We start from the raw sequence: 15,420 nt of genomic DNA, 5'->3' as shown, positions 1-15,420 counted from the left end.
TCCCATCCTGGCCAATGTTAGACTAGCCTACTACGCCAAATATACTAGCACTGTTTTGTTTGTTACCTAGTACCCTGATTTATCCTATCTAGGCCAATGTTAGACTAGCCTATTTTTGCCACAGGTATTAGCCGCCCGCTGGCCCCTTAGGTTTGCCCATACCTCTAACTGTGCCTACTTAAGCAAATGTTGGACTAGTCCATTTGAGGATTGTTATTACATCAGCTTTGCCTAGCCCATTGACCTCACCTGCCCTCCCTATTCCAGCATACTGACTACAAGTCACAACCTTATCCCCCTCAGCATTTTACTTACACTTCACATCCTAGTGTGCCTTGATAGGCTCACTCCCCCACACCTTCGAGTCCCTCTAAACTTGACCAACATGAAGCTAGTCGATCTATCCATTATGGAACAATTCAGCACCCCTACATTGAGCCCATTCACAAGTCATCCGTGTAACACAAGCTCTAGGAATACTAGACTCCGATCTAGATTAACATTATTTGAACCCCTCGCTAGATCTCTGCCCCAACTAACAAGAAAATGAACTGCCCCATCATCCAAAAAACAAGTGTCAACCCCATTCTCAATAGGCCACCTCTCCATATCACCCCCAAACACCATAAGGCCCACCAATCAAAGAAAGCAGTCGCCACCACCACCTTCACCCCTGCCACAGCCCTCTGTTCCCACCCTCTCAGAGGAGCTTTAATAAATGCTAGGTCACTGGTCGCTCATGCCACAGAGATTGCCGACTTACTTCTTGTAGAAACCCTGACTTTCTCGCTATCACCAAGATATGGCTGCATGATGAAGCAGGACCTATGCTCTCCCTTGCAGTCCCTGACGGCTACATAATACTAAGACAGGACAGAGATAAGGCGTGAGGCAGAGGTATTGCCATTATCTCTAAATCCAGCCTCTCTGAGACTTGCTCCCTCCCAAGCTACCCAATCTTGCGAAGTCCTCACAGCTAAACTTCCTTTAGTCAACTCCCAGACCCTCACTATTCATCTAATTTATAGACCACTCGGCCCTATTGGGACTTTTGAGAAGGACATCTATACAATACTCTCCAACAATCTTAAACCTTCCTCACAACTATTACTTTTAGGTGACTTCAACCTGGGTTTCAATGACCCACTGGGTTAATATGCCACATCCACCACCAACATCCTGTCTGAACTCGGCCTAAACCAAATAATCTGCTCACCCACTCATAACAAAGGGAGAACCCTTGTCTGGGTTGCAGATAACAATTGTACTGCTAACATCACCTCCATCTCCCCGCAATTTTGGACGGACCACTCCCTCCTGTCTTTTGCGCTCACGAGTACTAGACCACTTCCTATAGCTGCACCCACTGTCCCAACTTGCCCAACAAGAAAAAACAAAGAATATTACGGTGGACAAACTTATTCCGGCTATTCTCCCCACCCTCAACTCACATGCGGATAACATGGCCCCAGGAACACTTGTTAATGAATATAATAAAATTATGCTAACCTCATTTGACATCATTGCCCCAGTCAAACTTAGACCAAGCAAGCCCAAAACCCACTTGAATAAGTGGTTCACCCCTCAGCTAAAGAAGCTACGACAATTAAAAAGGAACTGTGAAACATCCTGAAGACTGCTTCCTTCAGGAGCAAACAGAATCAAACTGACGGAAATCTCATCCCAATACAAAAAGGAATTTTTCCTGGCTAAACGCAATTCGTATAACGAACGTATCTCTCATGCCAATTCCAGTATGAAGGAATTGTTCACAATCCTAAAGGAACTAGTCTCCTAACCCTACACCCGACATTTATACTAAAGATAAAACCTGGTGTTCAGACATCCAACAGGCACTGGCCAATAACGTAACTACCCTTCAAAATAAAATAGGCAAAAAAAAGCAGCACTAAACTTGCTATCCCCGCCTAACAATATGACTCCCGACCTCCCCCCTAAGGAACCGACGTCGGACACATCTCCTGCCCGCTTCAACTTCACTAAAACTTCTACCCTTGAGGTAGAAAAAGTTATTCTCTCACTTAAGCCATCCGACTGCCAGGGTGACCTTTACCCAGCCCAGATTATAAAGAATGCAGCAAGAGAACTTGCCCCTTTTATCTCCAAACTTATTAACGCCTCATTTGCTTCCGGTACCATTCCTACCAACCTCAAACAATCATGGGTGCTCCCACTGTTAAAAAAGCTAACTCTGGACCCACTCATTCCAACCAACTACCATCCCATTACGACAGTACCCTTTCTGTTAAAAATACTTGACAAGGTTGCCTACCTTCAAATACAAAAATATTTGGAACCACTTCATAGGAGCTCGACAGTCAGATTTCCGCCCCCAACACTGAACAGAGACTGCCCTTATTGACTTAAAGACCCAAGTCGATGAGTTATGGGACAAGGGGAAAACAGATCTCCTCCTCCTCCTTGACCTCTCGGCTGCAATTCGACCTTGAGGACCACAAGGTCTTATGCAGCCACTAGACTCAGCCACCCACTTTTCCAAAGAGGCCATACACTGGATTAAGTGACAGGACTATGATGGTCTTCTCTCCCTCAGCTGATGCAGACCCCACCCCTATCACCTGCGGGGTGCCCCAGGGCTCCTGTATCTCCCCTACACTGTACAACATATTCACTACCCCCCTTTTCGACGATCTGGTCCATCTTGGTATCCCCAACACTAACTATGCAGTTGATACTCAGATTCTCCTCCCACTTTCTGGGGATTACAATAAGGGTTTGGCCTTGGTGAATAGGGTATACCTCATCCAGGCATGGATGGCGACCCACAGTCTATGCCTGAATGATGATAAAATGGAACTCCTCATCCTGGGCACCTCCACAAATATCAATAAACTAGGCCAGGACTACTCATCCTTCATTTTCGATGGTAACCTCATCAAAGTTGCCAAGGAGGTAAAGACACTTGGCTTCTACCTTGATTCCTCTCTCTCCTTTACCAAAAAAGTGAACACTGGCCTTGGCGACCGCCTACACTGTACGCTTATCAGAACCGGCAAACCCTTTCTTTCTGATGACAGCTGCATCATCCTGGCCAGATCCGTCATCCTCTCTAGGCTAGACTATTGTAATGCCTTTTACATTTGTGCCAATAAATACATTATCCAGAGGATCCAAATCCTCCAAAATAATGCCTTAAGTGCGGCCCTCGGTGTGGCCAGAAGAACCCACATATCTGAGATTAGGCATCAACACAATTGGCTTTCAACTCACAACAAAATCCAGCTAAAAAACTGCATCCCTCGCCCACAAAGCCCTGAATAACGCTGCCCCCAGCTATCTTACGGACAGATTCTGCAGAAGAACTTCTATCAGACCTGCAAGACTCGCTAACACCAACTGCCTCACTATCCCCAGATTTAAGCTCTCAAAGGTTGGTGGCTGCAGCTTCCCCTTCTAAGCGGCCCAACTGTGGAACTCCTTGCCACCTGCAATCAGAGAAGATCAATCGTACTTGAACTTTAGACGTAACTACATCGACTGGCTCAAGTCTACTGATCACTAGGCCTGCTCGCCCTACCTGCTACACCGACCAGCCCACGGCCTTCTCACAGCCTGAAGGGTTTAACCTGCCCTCAGTGTAGTTACTGACTTATACGTGTTTACTGTACCTTTATATGCTTCGTCAGAGTTTTTATTGACTTACAATTGTTTCTGTACCTGTATTACTTTTATTCACCATGTGTAACTTTATTGTAATGTAAGCTGTGCATATCCTTTGCAATTTCTGCGCCCTGATACCTCCGGGTCTGGTGCGCACTACAAACAAACAAACAATAAAGCCTTCACTGGCTCCCGGTCTCAGCACGGACTACATTCAAATTCCTCTGTATCATCCACAAGGCTGTCTGGGGCTGGCGACCACTCGATCTTCAACGCTTCCTGACCAAATACTCCCCTTCTAGACTCCTGTGTTCCTCTGGCACCAAATCCCTGCATGTGAAGCGGTTTGCTAATCGGAGAACTGGTGGTCGATCACGTTCCTCAGCGGGCTTCCTCCTGTGGAATAACCTCACTCTCCCTGTACGTCTTGAGCAGGACCTCCTTAAGTTCCGAAAAAGCCTCAAGTCCTTTCTCTTTACCTCTTCTTTCTCCCCTTCTCCTCCACTAATTATAAAGTAGTGTGACTGATGTGCAGGGCCCTATGTACCCTCGGGCCCTGAACCCCCACATGTCTCATCCCAGCTGCTGTCTATTTTACTGCACTTTTATGCTCCACCCAAGGCCCCCCACGGGAGGTTGCACTTAAGTTCTTCTCTTTAGCATTTCACCCCGAGCACTTTTCCATGAACATCACCGCACCTATATCTTATCCCCCTACCCTCTGTGCTTGTACATTCTGAACACTCGCAAGGCATAGTAAGTTTGCCTCCCCCTGTCCTCGCCCTGTTCCCCTGTGGTCACTTTGAAACAGTTGTTGCTAATTCTATAAGTGCCTAACAAGTGACCAATAAATAAATACAGCATGGCTTATTGACATGCTTTAATTACCAATTGCCTCCTATCAATGTTGGCCAGTATAATTGTACAAGAGCATGCACTTGAGCAACATCTAGTTCATGAACTGGAATGGTGTTATGACTACAGTGTATTCCGGGCATGATTGAGGGGTGTGTTCGTTGTTTAAGTTGTTAAGTGCATTGTTTTGTATGTTGATGTGCCATTTCATGTATCGGAGACTGCTTGAAATTGACAGCTTTGTCACATATGTGTCATGGCCGTAGTTTGTTGTATATCACAAAGCACTTTCTCTTACTAGGTACCCAGACTCCTGGTATCGGGACATCACATCAAACAAGAAGTTCTTTTCCATTGCTGCGGAATACCGAGGAGTTATTGTGGGAATGATAGTTGCAGAAATAAAAGGCCGAACAAAAGTACATACAGAGGTATTTATCCTGCCCTGCTCCATAGAAGAAGGCTTACAAATACCTGCTTTCCCCTCCACATTGTATGGAATTCTTGGTTTCAGAGTTAAAAAAAATAGTTTTGGGGGAAGTATCCACTGGGATGACCAGCAAGATTTTGTTTTAGTGTTTAGATTTTTGCAGTAAATGTTAACAATCGCCGAACCTTCAGTTGGATGGTTTGGTTCACAGGTCCCTCACGATGGTCTCTAAATGAGCAAATGAGTTTTAGCAGACTAACTGTGAACTACGCCCTACCCTATCTGCTTTCGAGATTAAAAATCCCTAGAATAGAGGGGCTTGGCAATATCCCTTTAAAATTGATTATGTTGCGTGCCAGGTAGTTTGTAACAAGGTACAGCTCTTATTCCCCCTATTTTGCAGAGTGCTCAAACAATGTTTTGCATCTCATGTTCAAGCCTTCACTGCTGTATCTCTTTTTCCACCTTCCTTTATTGACATTATGAAAAGAAGATAGATTACCTTCCAGAAGGCTTTCCAGTTGCTTAATACCCATGCTGGTGGAATAAGTATGATTTATAAGTGTGAAATTACTACCTGATTTTTCTGACGGAGTAGGGCATCAATGGAGATATTTTCATTCATATCAATTTCGTTGTGCTCTTCCCCCTGCGAGTAAGGTGTGCCTTTTTCCTATCATTTTCTTTCATACTTGAACAGTTATTTTTCTCACATTTTCTGCATGTGTATGTCTCTTCCTTCATCTTCCTTCTACTTCTTTATCACTTTGGTTGCTTTTTTCACTCTTTCTCACTCATTAACACACTACTCAACTGCATTCTTGCTCCCTGGCATACCTTTTGCTCGCTCCTTTACCTCGTATGCACATTCCTTGCTCGCCCATTCACTTCCTTTAGTCACCGCTTGCGCAATCACTGCTCTTTCGCTCACCTACTGCTCGCTCATTCACTCAATGCTTTCATCATGTGTGCTTAGTCACTAATGCACTCACACAGTGCTCCAGATAAGATTTTAGAAGCTGCAGTATTTTACGGTTTATTTTTGAAAGTTGGGGATACAATGATTTTTTAGTGATTAAGAAAAGTAAGTTCCACTGCTAATGGGAGTATTTTATAAGCGAGTACACATGTTTTAACTGTAAAACAGAAATGCTTTTGTATTAATATTTCTTTGCACCTAGTTATTCATGTAAATTAAAATCTATCAATGGCGCTATGTGTGCTAATAGTCTAAACATATACATGGAGCTGTGTGAGTGAAAGCAGGCAGACAGGCACCATATGTGTCTGTTTCCTATTTTTTGTTGGGAGTAATTGTACTCCTTATGGTACATTTTTGGGAGTATTAGGGAGTAAAAGTGGCTGATATACCACTTTATCTGTAGGGCTGCAGGGCTGCACTATCTCTTGCTCCCTCACCTTAGCTTGCATAATCACTCACACTGTGCTTGTTCAAGCACACCTCACTAAGAGGTCACGCATGCACTTACCGCTCCTTCCATCATTCATTGATTGCACACTCAATGCTTGTTCATACGCTGGAAGCTTGCTTACTCTCTACCTCCTTTCTCAATCACTGTTCATTTTCCCACTCCTTTTTTGTACTTGTCACTCATTTGCTAACTAACTGCTTGCACACAGCTTTTTGGCTGTTTGTTTTCACTATGATCAAGTATCACTTGTTTACTTAATACTAGCTCACTCACTGCCTGCTCAGTCACTACTTGTTTGCTTAACCTCTGTGCACTCACTGACCCCTCCCTTAGTTATACCCTGGTCATTCACCACTTGCTTATGTGACACTTTTCACACATCTGCTCACATATTTGCATATTCAATGGTTGTTAACTTGTTTAATGTTCACTAATTGAGTGTTTGCTCACTAAACACTCATACGCTTAAGGCTAGCCTATTCATTGACTCAGTGATTTGCCCAGGATTTCTAAAGGGTGGTATGTTTTTATACTTTTGAAAGGCAAAAAGGTAGCTTTGGGAGGTGAGGAGGTACGTTTGGATGGCAAAGGCATTAGATTAGATTTAATACAACTGAAAGTAGTAGGCGAGCACTTGCTGTAAAATTGCTTTGTGCTACTCGCCCCATTAGAGTTCTCTGTGGATCACTGATTGATCGCTCACTCTGCACGCTTGGTCACTGCCTCACCACTCAGTTGCTGCCTCACCACTCAGTTACTGCCTCCTCACCACTCGTTCAGTTCTTCCATGTTGGTTTATGCAGATCTTACTTGTAGGCCCACCACGATCTTGCTTGATTGCTCACACAGATCTTGTTTGTTCACTCACACTGATCTCACTTGCGTACCTCACTCACTTTGCCGATCACTTGTTTGCACAGTTGTGTATTTGCTCCATGCTTGTTCATGTGCTGCATGCTTGTTCATGTGCTGGCACATGTGATCGCTGCATGCTTACTTGTATGTTCATTGGGTGTTTGTTTTGTGTGTGCAATGCATGCTTTCTCTCTGCATACTTGCTTGCTTGCTCTCTGCATATTTGCCTGCTTATAGAATGCTTGCTCGCTCACTGCTTGCTTAACATTGACTTGCCCACGCTGCTTGCTTACATCTCTGCATGCTTGCTCGTACACTGTTTGCTTGCTCACTCTGTTTGTTTCCTCACTGCTTGCTCACCTGCTCACTCACAACTTGTTTTACTCAATTGCAGCACACTCGCTGCTTTCTCACTTGGAATACTCACCCTTGCTCACTCATGCTCTTGCTTACTAACTCAGCACTTGCTAGGTAACTCACTGACCACTTTATTCCTTACTCTTGGCTCACACCCTCACCATTCACCTCTCGCTTTCTCAATAATCTCTCACTCCCGTACTCGCCTTTTGCTCACACTTTGCTCTTTGCTGTGTCACTCGTCTTTCACTTTTTTCCTCCCCCCTCCCTGTTCTTCATCTCTGCCTTTCTTCTACTCGGCACTCCACCTCTCTCACTAAAGGCTTAGCTATTCTCTCTGCCCGGCCTATCTCCCATTTGCATTTTCTCTGTTTATATCCATTGTGAGTCTGAGTTGCTTCAATACTAGACATACTCTTTTGTTCCTCTTAGGATGGGGATATTCTTGCCTCCAGTTTCCCAGTTGATACCCAAGTTGCATACATCCTAAGTCTAGGGGTCGTAAAAGACTTTCGAAAGCACGGCATTGGTAAGTTAAGATTGTCAAGAGTTCAACATGGCGCCTACCTGATACATTCTATTGGGTATAATGTTCTCTGACTTGTTGCATGTGACTGCCCTGTCAAGCTGTAATGCTTTTACTTGTGTACTCCCCTCGAGTCACCCTACTCTGAAATCTTGTTTTTTGGTTTTACTTATTTATTTACTTTTGCATTTATTAACGCGCAAACAAACCTTGGGTATCTCGATCATGCTACATTGGTTTCCCAGTTAAGGTGTTCTTCATTCTGGTTGCAGTGCTTTGCAGTTTTTCTGGTTTCATTATAGAGTCTTGCTAACATTGTCCCCAAATACAGCTGTAGTAATCTGTTTGTTTTTCTAATTGCGACTGTCATTCTATCTTGTTGCTTCTGTCTTTGGATTTAGTTATTTTTTAATCTCTGGAAGGGCATCTTGACACAGAGCTGTAGTTTACAGATTGGTGTATTTGAGACTATTACTGTGCTGCTAGAGAGGCCACTTCTGAGGGCCCCCTGAAATTATAGCTTTATTTAATCAAATGCATTTAATTGATGCCTAACTTCGGTGAATACAGCTTTGACCCTTGTGAGGAACCCTGGTATTCTCTTCTCAGATGGCCAGGGAAAGGACATCACTTTAGGATCCCAACCCTGGGGGTGGATTTGCGATGGAGGGTCACCTTGGTGGAGGAGACTTCGGGAGTGGGGAGAGGACATCCTTGGGTGGGGCATGTATCCCCATTTCCCCCTCACAACGAACCCTCCTTCCCTCAAACCTTGGTTTTGTCAGCCGTTTCCTGGTGTTTTCCCTCAACCATTCCCCAAAACACACCAGTATGCTACTGGGACGAAGAAGAGGAGATCTAGAACAACACATATTCATTTTATTAATAGACACATCAAACTAATTTCTGTACTGGGACGAAGAAGACCCCTAGAACAACACATCCTCACTTTGTGAAAGCGAACACTTATCAACCCCACTCAGGTACTGGGACGAGGAGGACAACAAGAGTAAAGCAGGACTACTGCTTTAATGGTGAGCGGTCTAGTCCTTTTTGGAATGAAAATGGAGGTGTGAGCTTTAAAACCTGGAATCCCAGTCAACTTTTGGAGAAAGCCTGCAAACTGCTGGGTGCCGGCTGATCTCTCCGGTGTATCTTTGTGGCAGCAGGAGCGCTTGAGACGCGTAGCAAAGTGCAGAGCTTATGCTGCGGGAAGCAAAGGTACAGGACATTGGAGGCTGGTGGTAAGCGATCAGTAGCAGGCCGGCGGGACCGAGGGAAACAGTTGTGGAATCCTGCAGTGCAGAGGAAGCACTGCTGGGTGTGTGCGAGCCACGGAAGACCGCTGGGAGAAGACGTGAGGGACCGCGCAGGGCAGAAGGAAACCTGTGGCAGCGGAAGATCTCGCAAGGAGAGGAGCCGTAAGTCTTACAGGTGAGTGCAACCAGAAAGGGAGGTAACACCAGACTAGCAGGCGGTGATCGAAATAAAGCTATGGACATTAGAGTAAATGGAAAACACGCATTGCTATGCAAGTAGTCATTTTGAATACAGAAAAAAATGAAAGCAAGCTGGGAACACTCTTGAGGAGTAAAGAAAGATGGTGACTCTTACTGAAAGGACGTTTTGAATTGCATTGAAACAATGAACTGCATTAACTGAAATAAGTGCTGGCATAGCCAACCGAGCATAAAGAGTTGTATGCATAATATGAGAAATCCAGCATTTGCCAAAGCCAAGAAAGTGCAAAGAACTGTATGTTAAAAGGAAACAAGCATTGGCAAGAGCCAAGGGAACATAATAAAGTGTAACATGTGCATGGTGGCCAGCCAAGCCACAATTCAGTATTGCGAGAGTGTGATACGTGACTGAAGAAAGCCTCACTGCTGAGAAGCAGTGGACTGGTGTTAATGAAAATGCAGTCAAGGAAGGATACCGGTTGCGTGACTTGTAATGGGGTGGACAGTGTGGTCCGACAACTGCACCTAGACCGGGTGCCCATGAATGGAAAAAGTCAATGAAAACACCTATTAAGAAACTTGTGTTGTTCAAAGATCTTTTTGTGATTTTTGAAGTCCAGCGTTTTGAAAGCTGGAAGATCTGAACTCCTGAGAAAAGAAACCCCTTTTGTTGTGTTGTTTTGAAAGCTGTAAGATTTGGATTCTTGGTGAAGGGAACGGAACCCCTGTGCTTGATTATCTACTTTGAACTTTGGCACAGGGAGCTGATTATAAGCCGAAGAAGCTCTGAACTTTACTTTGAACACAATTTGTTTTGATGCTGACATCCCTACACATTGTATGCAGTTAGTTGTAATGGCAAGCATATGTTTTGGACACAGACCTATGTTAACTTCAGTCTTCCTGGCGCAGACTATCCTTAGTTTTCTTTAGGTAGAGAAATCCCAACTTAGAATAGGGCAAGTTAGGTATTGCTCCACCCTGCCTTTTTGAGTTCATACAATCTTGTTGCAAGAACTTGAACCCGTTATCTGTCTCGCTCATGATGCCTTCACACCCTCAACAAAGTTTCCAATATATGTTTCACCCTCTTAGTCTCCCCCAGCGCCTCATAGAAGTCATTGTTATTCGCAAGTGTGATTCCCCACTGTGGCTACATGGATCACAGACAATTTCAAGAGCTCACACCATCATTCCTTACAACAGTTAGTTTCAATCATGTGAAAACAAACGAAGGGAAATGAAAAGAAAAATAACGTCCTTAGTTGGTAGATCCGGGTTTCCCCTAGTCCCGAGATCACAAACTATCACTGACTCATTGAGGATTTTCCCCTTCCCCATATAGATCAAACAGATTAAGGGCATGCAATCTTTGTGGGCACATCAGTTTACAATAGTCCCTTTGCAGAAACTGTAAAAGTAGGTTTAATTTTTTTACAGAATGCTTTTCTATTTCCTAGTAGGTCTATTGACAGTTTTTCCATGGATAGTAATTGCCACAATGTGTTAAACCATAAATGCAGATGGGGTTGCTACTTGTTTATGCCACATCTCCCACCTAATTACCAATTTGGCCACCAGCAGCATAGTTGTGATAACCCTTGTGCCCTTTGAATTGAGGGGGTACACTTTTGGTATTGGAATACCTAGCAGGATCACCCCTTGGTCCCAAAGAAAATTGACCTCTACAGCCTCTGACAGATACTTGATCATCTCTTTTTAAAAGCTTTTAATTGGTGGGAAGTCCCACCATATACGCAATGAGCCCCTACATCTTGGGAATTTTCAAATCCAAGCATTTAACCCTTTCAGGGGTCATGCACCACCTATATATTAGTTGTAGGCTAAATCCTTATGTTGGATACACTGTGTTAGAAAATTAAGATTCGATGATCAAGAGCTTAAATCGGCTCCTGTGTGTCACGTATCACCCCGGGAGGCAGAAGCTACGGCTGTGGAACCAGGAGCGAGTACACAATGCACCACAAATCTAAGTTTCACATCAGGGACAACCTTTTACTTTTTGCCCATTATGTCTGATCCATTATGTTTAGATGTGTCCTAATTTTTCTTTATTAACATTCTCAAATACTCAGTTAAAGTTGCATGTTTGTAAGGTACTAGTTGGTTTAGGAAACCAAACGTAGCCCCTGGTAGTTGTTGGTTTGAAGCTAACCAGGCTCTCCTGGTGTAGAAGCAGGAGCTAAACCGCTCCCGGCAATTTCAAACCCTGAATACATATTGATGATCCCTTCGCCCTTCCCCAGATATCATTCGACTCGCCATCCAATATGTTTGTCCACAGGTCTATATTCCATTTTAGCTTATTGGAGGTATGTGATTGTGCATGTAGTTCTAATAGCATCTTATAAATATTGGAAATTAAACCTTTGGAGGAAACTTTGGTCTAAGTGTCTATTACAGGCTGCCTCTTAACTGTCCCTGCAACGCCCAGTGCCTAAATTGGGAAGTATTGTAGTCTGTCTGCCTCCCTGTTAGGCAGAAACCTGTGCAGTTCCCTTGGGGAACACTGCAAAAGATTTAAGACTACAGGTAGAGCAGTAAACCCCTTTGGTAGCAGTCTGTACCACCCAGATTTACCTGGTAGCTGTGGCTGAGCAGTCAGACTTCTCTCAAGAAGAGTTAGGCAGTATGCAAAGTATACACAATATGTACCAAAACACAATAGCACAAGCAAACACTGACCAGAGCTTGGTTTCAAAAGTATATAGTTATTTATTTAAAATACACATAAGTTAAAAACACTCTAGCAAAATATAGTAAACACTTCAAACACAGTTATAATGAAAGTAGATTCAATCCTTTCTCCTATCTAGACAACTCTAGGTTAACACCACTTAATTAAAACAGAGGTGAGTGCTTAACGTTAGATGACACTCTAGTAGTTTCCAAGAAAGGGAGAGAAAAAGCAGAAATGGGTTAAACACACCACTCTAAGGTCCAGAACACTTGCAATAGGCTCAAAGAAGCACAAAGTCACAGGTGAGCAAAAGTCACTAGGCAGGGCCCACTCTTAGAGTAGCCGGAGCGAAAATGTGCCCAAGATCACACTGTTAGTTAGAGATTCAAAGTCTTGCGAAGAGTCAAAAAAAGAGTTTAGAGTGGCTCAGAAAGTTTAGCCAAAGTGTCCCAGGCACTCCCAGGTTCGAAAGCCGGGGACTAAATCTACCCCGTACAGTCGGTGGCAAGGGAAGCCAGGCGGAACACAGTACCTTAAGCGGAAAGGATCCTCCAGCGGGGGCAGTTGTTCCAGGCAGCGACAGCAAGGCTCGACGTCGGTCAGGGGAGAAGAATATCTCGCTGAAGAGCAGAAGAGAAAGGTCGTAGCACTGCCCGGGAAGAAACCAGCCGCGGAGTCCTCCGGTTAAAGGGTTGGTACCGACTTTCGCGGTATGGGGGTAAAGTGTGGTATTCCGGATGCCGGGGTGCTTGGCACAGGCAAGGCGGCCACGAGATACCTCAAAGAACGGAAAGAAGGCGAAAACTGGTTGTCCCCACCAGTCAAGGGAAGGAGCCACTCCGTTAAGAGTTCTCCTCGGTCGTCGGGAAAAAGGGGTGAGACGGTTCAGCAGGGCTCCACCGGGTGGTGTCGTCGAAGCAGGTCGGCTCAGCTCTTCCCTCGTCGGATTCTTGGTCCTGTGGCGACTTCTGAAGTCCCAGTCCCCAAAGCCCTGCTTTTATGCAGCAAGCCCCCATTCACCCAGCCTAGCTGTCACTCAAACATGCTAAGTGGTGAGCCGGGCGGCTCACCACTTGGGCCAATCAGGACGGAGTGCGACTTGAGTTACCAAGGTAACTCAGTCCAGGGTGCCTAAATCCCCCTCCACCCCTCCTAAGTATCCCAGACAGAGTGGCACCACTTTGGAGGGCTTCTGTGGAGAAGCCCGCCAAAAGTGGAACAAAGGGCTCCACTTTGGGTCAGAGTTACAGAGGCGAACACCAACGCCATTTTAGAATCAAGTTTTGGCAAAAAGTCCCAACCGGAGTTATAAAAATAAATATATAAACCGGCGGTATGTTTAAGGCTACCGTAAATAAATAATTAAATGTGTTAGCCTAAAACAATGGGAAATCCCATAGGGAAATATTCGCGGTCGAATATAAAAAGTAGTTTCCACTGCCACCAGCCAAAACTCGATCAGGGGGGACGGAGACGTGCCCCCTCGACTAACAGACCCTGGGGCAATCGAATTGCCCCAGCCAGTACGTCCACAATATGATGGTTTGTACTGGTTCTGTTCAGGATTCAAGACTAGCAAAGTCTTTGGTGACTTTACATGCCCTGGGAGACAGTAGTCAGTCCCAGGGTATGGAGTCTATGTTGGGGAGTCCCTAGGACACCCCTGGGTCACGGCACAGAGGGTGCTGTGTGACCCACATCACAAAAATACATGAGGCCCTATGGAGTAAAAGACCCCATAGCCCATTCAACACAAGGTTTAACCAAGAAAACACACTTCAACATGTCCAAGAGTGAGGGTAAAAGAGTCTCACTCTTGGCAGGAGAAAAAAATTAAACCCCAGAAATCCAGCAAAGCTGCTGGGGGACTCACTAGGTAGGGAAATTCAGCCTAAACAGAGAATTCTCCCTAACACTCGCCCCCCCCAGACTAAGGGACAGGAGGATTTAATCCACTCCTGGATGAACCTCATACCTCTAGTCGATGATATACATCCTAGAGAGTCCATCAGCATTTTGATGGTGACACCCTGACCTGTGCTCAATGGTGAAATCAAACCCTTGCAGGCAGATTGACCATCTCAATAGTTTTGGATTTTCCCCTTTCATTTGCATCAACCATCTCAAGGGTTGGTGGTCAGTCTGAATAACAAAAGTAGAACCATACAAGTATGGCCTAAACTTCTTCAGTGCCCACACAATAGCAAAGCATTCTCTTTCGATAGTTGCCCACCTTGTCTCAGGATCCTTCAGTTTCCTACTGATGAAGCAAATGGGGTGCTCCCTACCCTTCTCATCCAGTTGGCTTAGAACTGCACCTATACCTACATTGGAAGCATCAGTTTGTACAATGAAAGGTTGGTGGTAGTCAGGAGCTCTCAATACTGGAGCTTGGCAAAGAGCTCTCTTCAGTTTTTCAAAGGCCTGATTGCACTCCTCATTCCATTTTACCTTTTTAGGGAATTTGGGAGAGGAGATTACATTCAGTGGAGAAGCTATGGTCCCATAGTTCTCAATGAAATTCCTGTAATACCCAGTGAGGCCTAGAAAAGCTCTCACTTGGGTTTGAGTAGTTGGTGTTGTCCAATTTTGCACAGCTTCAATCTTGCTGGGCAAAGGCCTTATTTCTCCACCTCCTACCTCATGTCCAAGGTAGACCACTTTACTTTGACCAATCTGGCACTTACTGGCTTTGATTGTCAAATGGGCCTGTTCCAGAGCCTGCAACACATGTCCTAGGTGGTTCACATGTTCTTCCCAGGAGTGGCTGAAGACTGCAATGTCATCCAAGTATGCCATGCAGAAATCTTCCATCCCAGCCAGAACTTGGTTCACCATCCTTTGGAATGTGGCAGGTGCATTTTTTAGTCCAAAAGGCATGACCTTAAACTGGTACAAGCCAACTGGGGTCGAAAATGCAGTTTTCTCCTTGGCATGGTCTGTCAGGGCTATTTGCCAATAGCCTGACGTCAGGTCAAATGTGCTGAGGTACTTGGCTGCACCAAGTTTATCCACCAACTCATCTGTCCTGGGCAAAGGGTGGGCATCAGTCTTGGTGACTGCATTTAGAGCTCTATAGTCCACACAGAATCTCAAGTCTTTGGATCCTGCCTTTGGTACTAACACAACTGGGCTAGACCATGGACTAGTAGAGGGCTCTA

At 44.9% G+C, this 15,420-nt stretch overlaps 1 protein-coding gene across 2 annotated transcripts in view; it reads left to right on the top strand.

Annotated features, from left to right (window-relative positions):
* The window catches only part of NAA60 (N-alpha-acetyltransferase 60, NatF catalytic subunit), a 265,408-nt gene that overhangs the window by 90,229 nt on the left and 159,759 nt on the right, over positions 1–15,420 (top strand). For both annotated transcript variants that reach the window (XM_069646811.1, XM_069646810.1), the window contains 2 exons: positions 4,799–4,928; positions 8,005–8,101. In XM_069646811.1, coding sequence (XP_069502912.1) covers positions 4,799–4,928; positions 8,005–8,101 — 227 coding nt within the window. The remainder of the gene's footprint in view (positions 1–4,798; positions 4,929–8,004; positions 8,102–15,420) is intronic.

The sequence above is a fragment of the Ambystoma mexicanum genome, chromosome 2q, assembly GCF_040938575.1.
Source record: "Ambystoma mexicanum isolate Mex_15411 chromosome 2q, UKY_AmexF1_1, whole genome shotgun sequence".
NCBI lineage: Eukaryota > Metazoa > Chordata > Amphibia > Caudata > Ambystomatidae > Ambystoma > Ambystoma mexicanum.
This window is presented reverse-complemented; position numbering and strand designations above follow the sequence as displayed.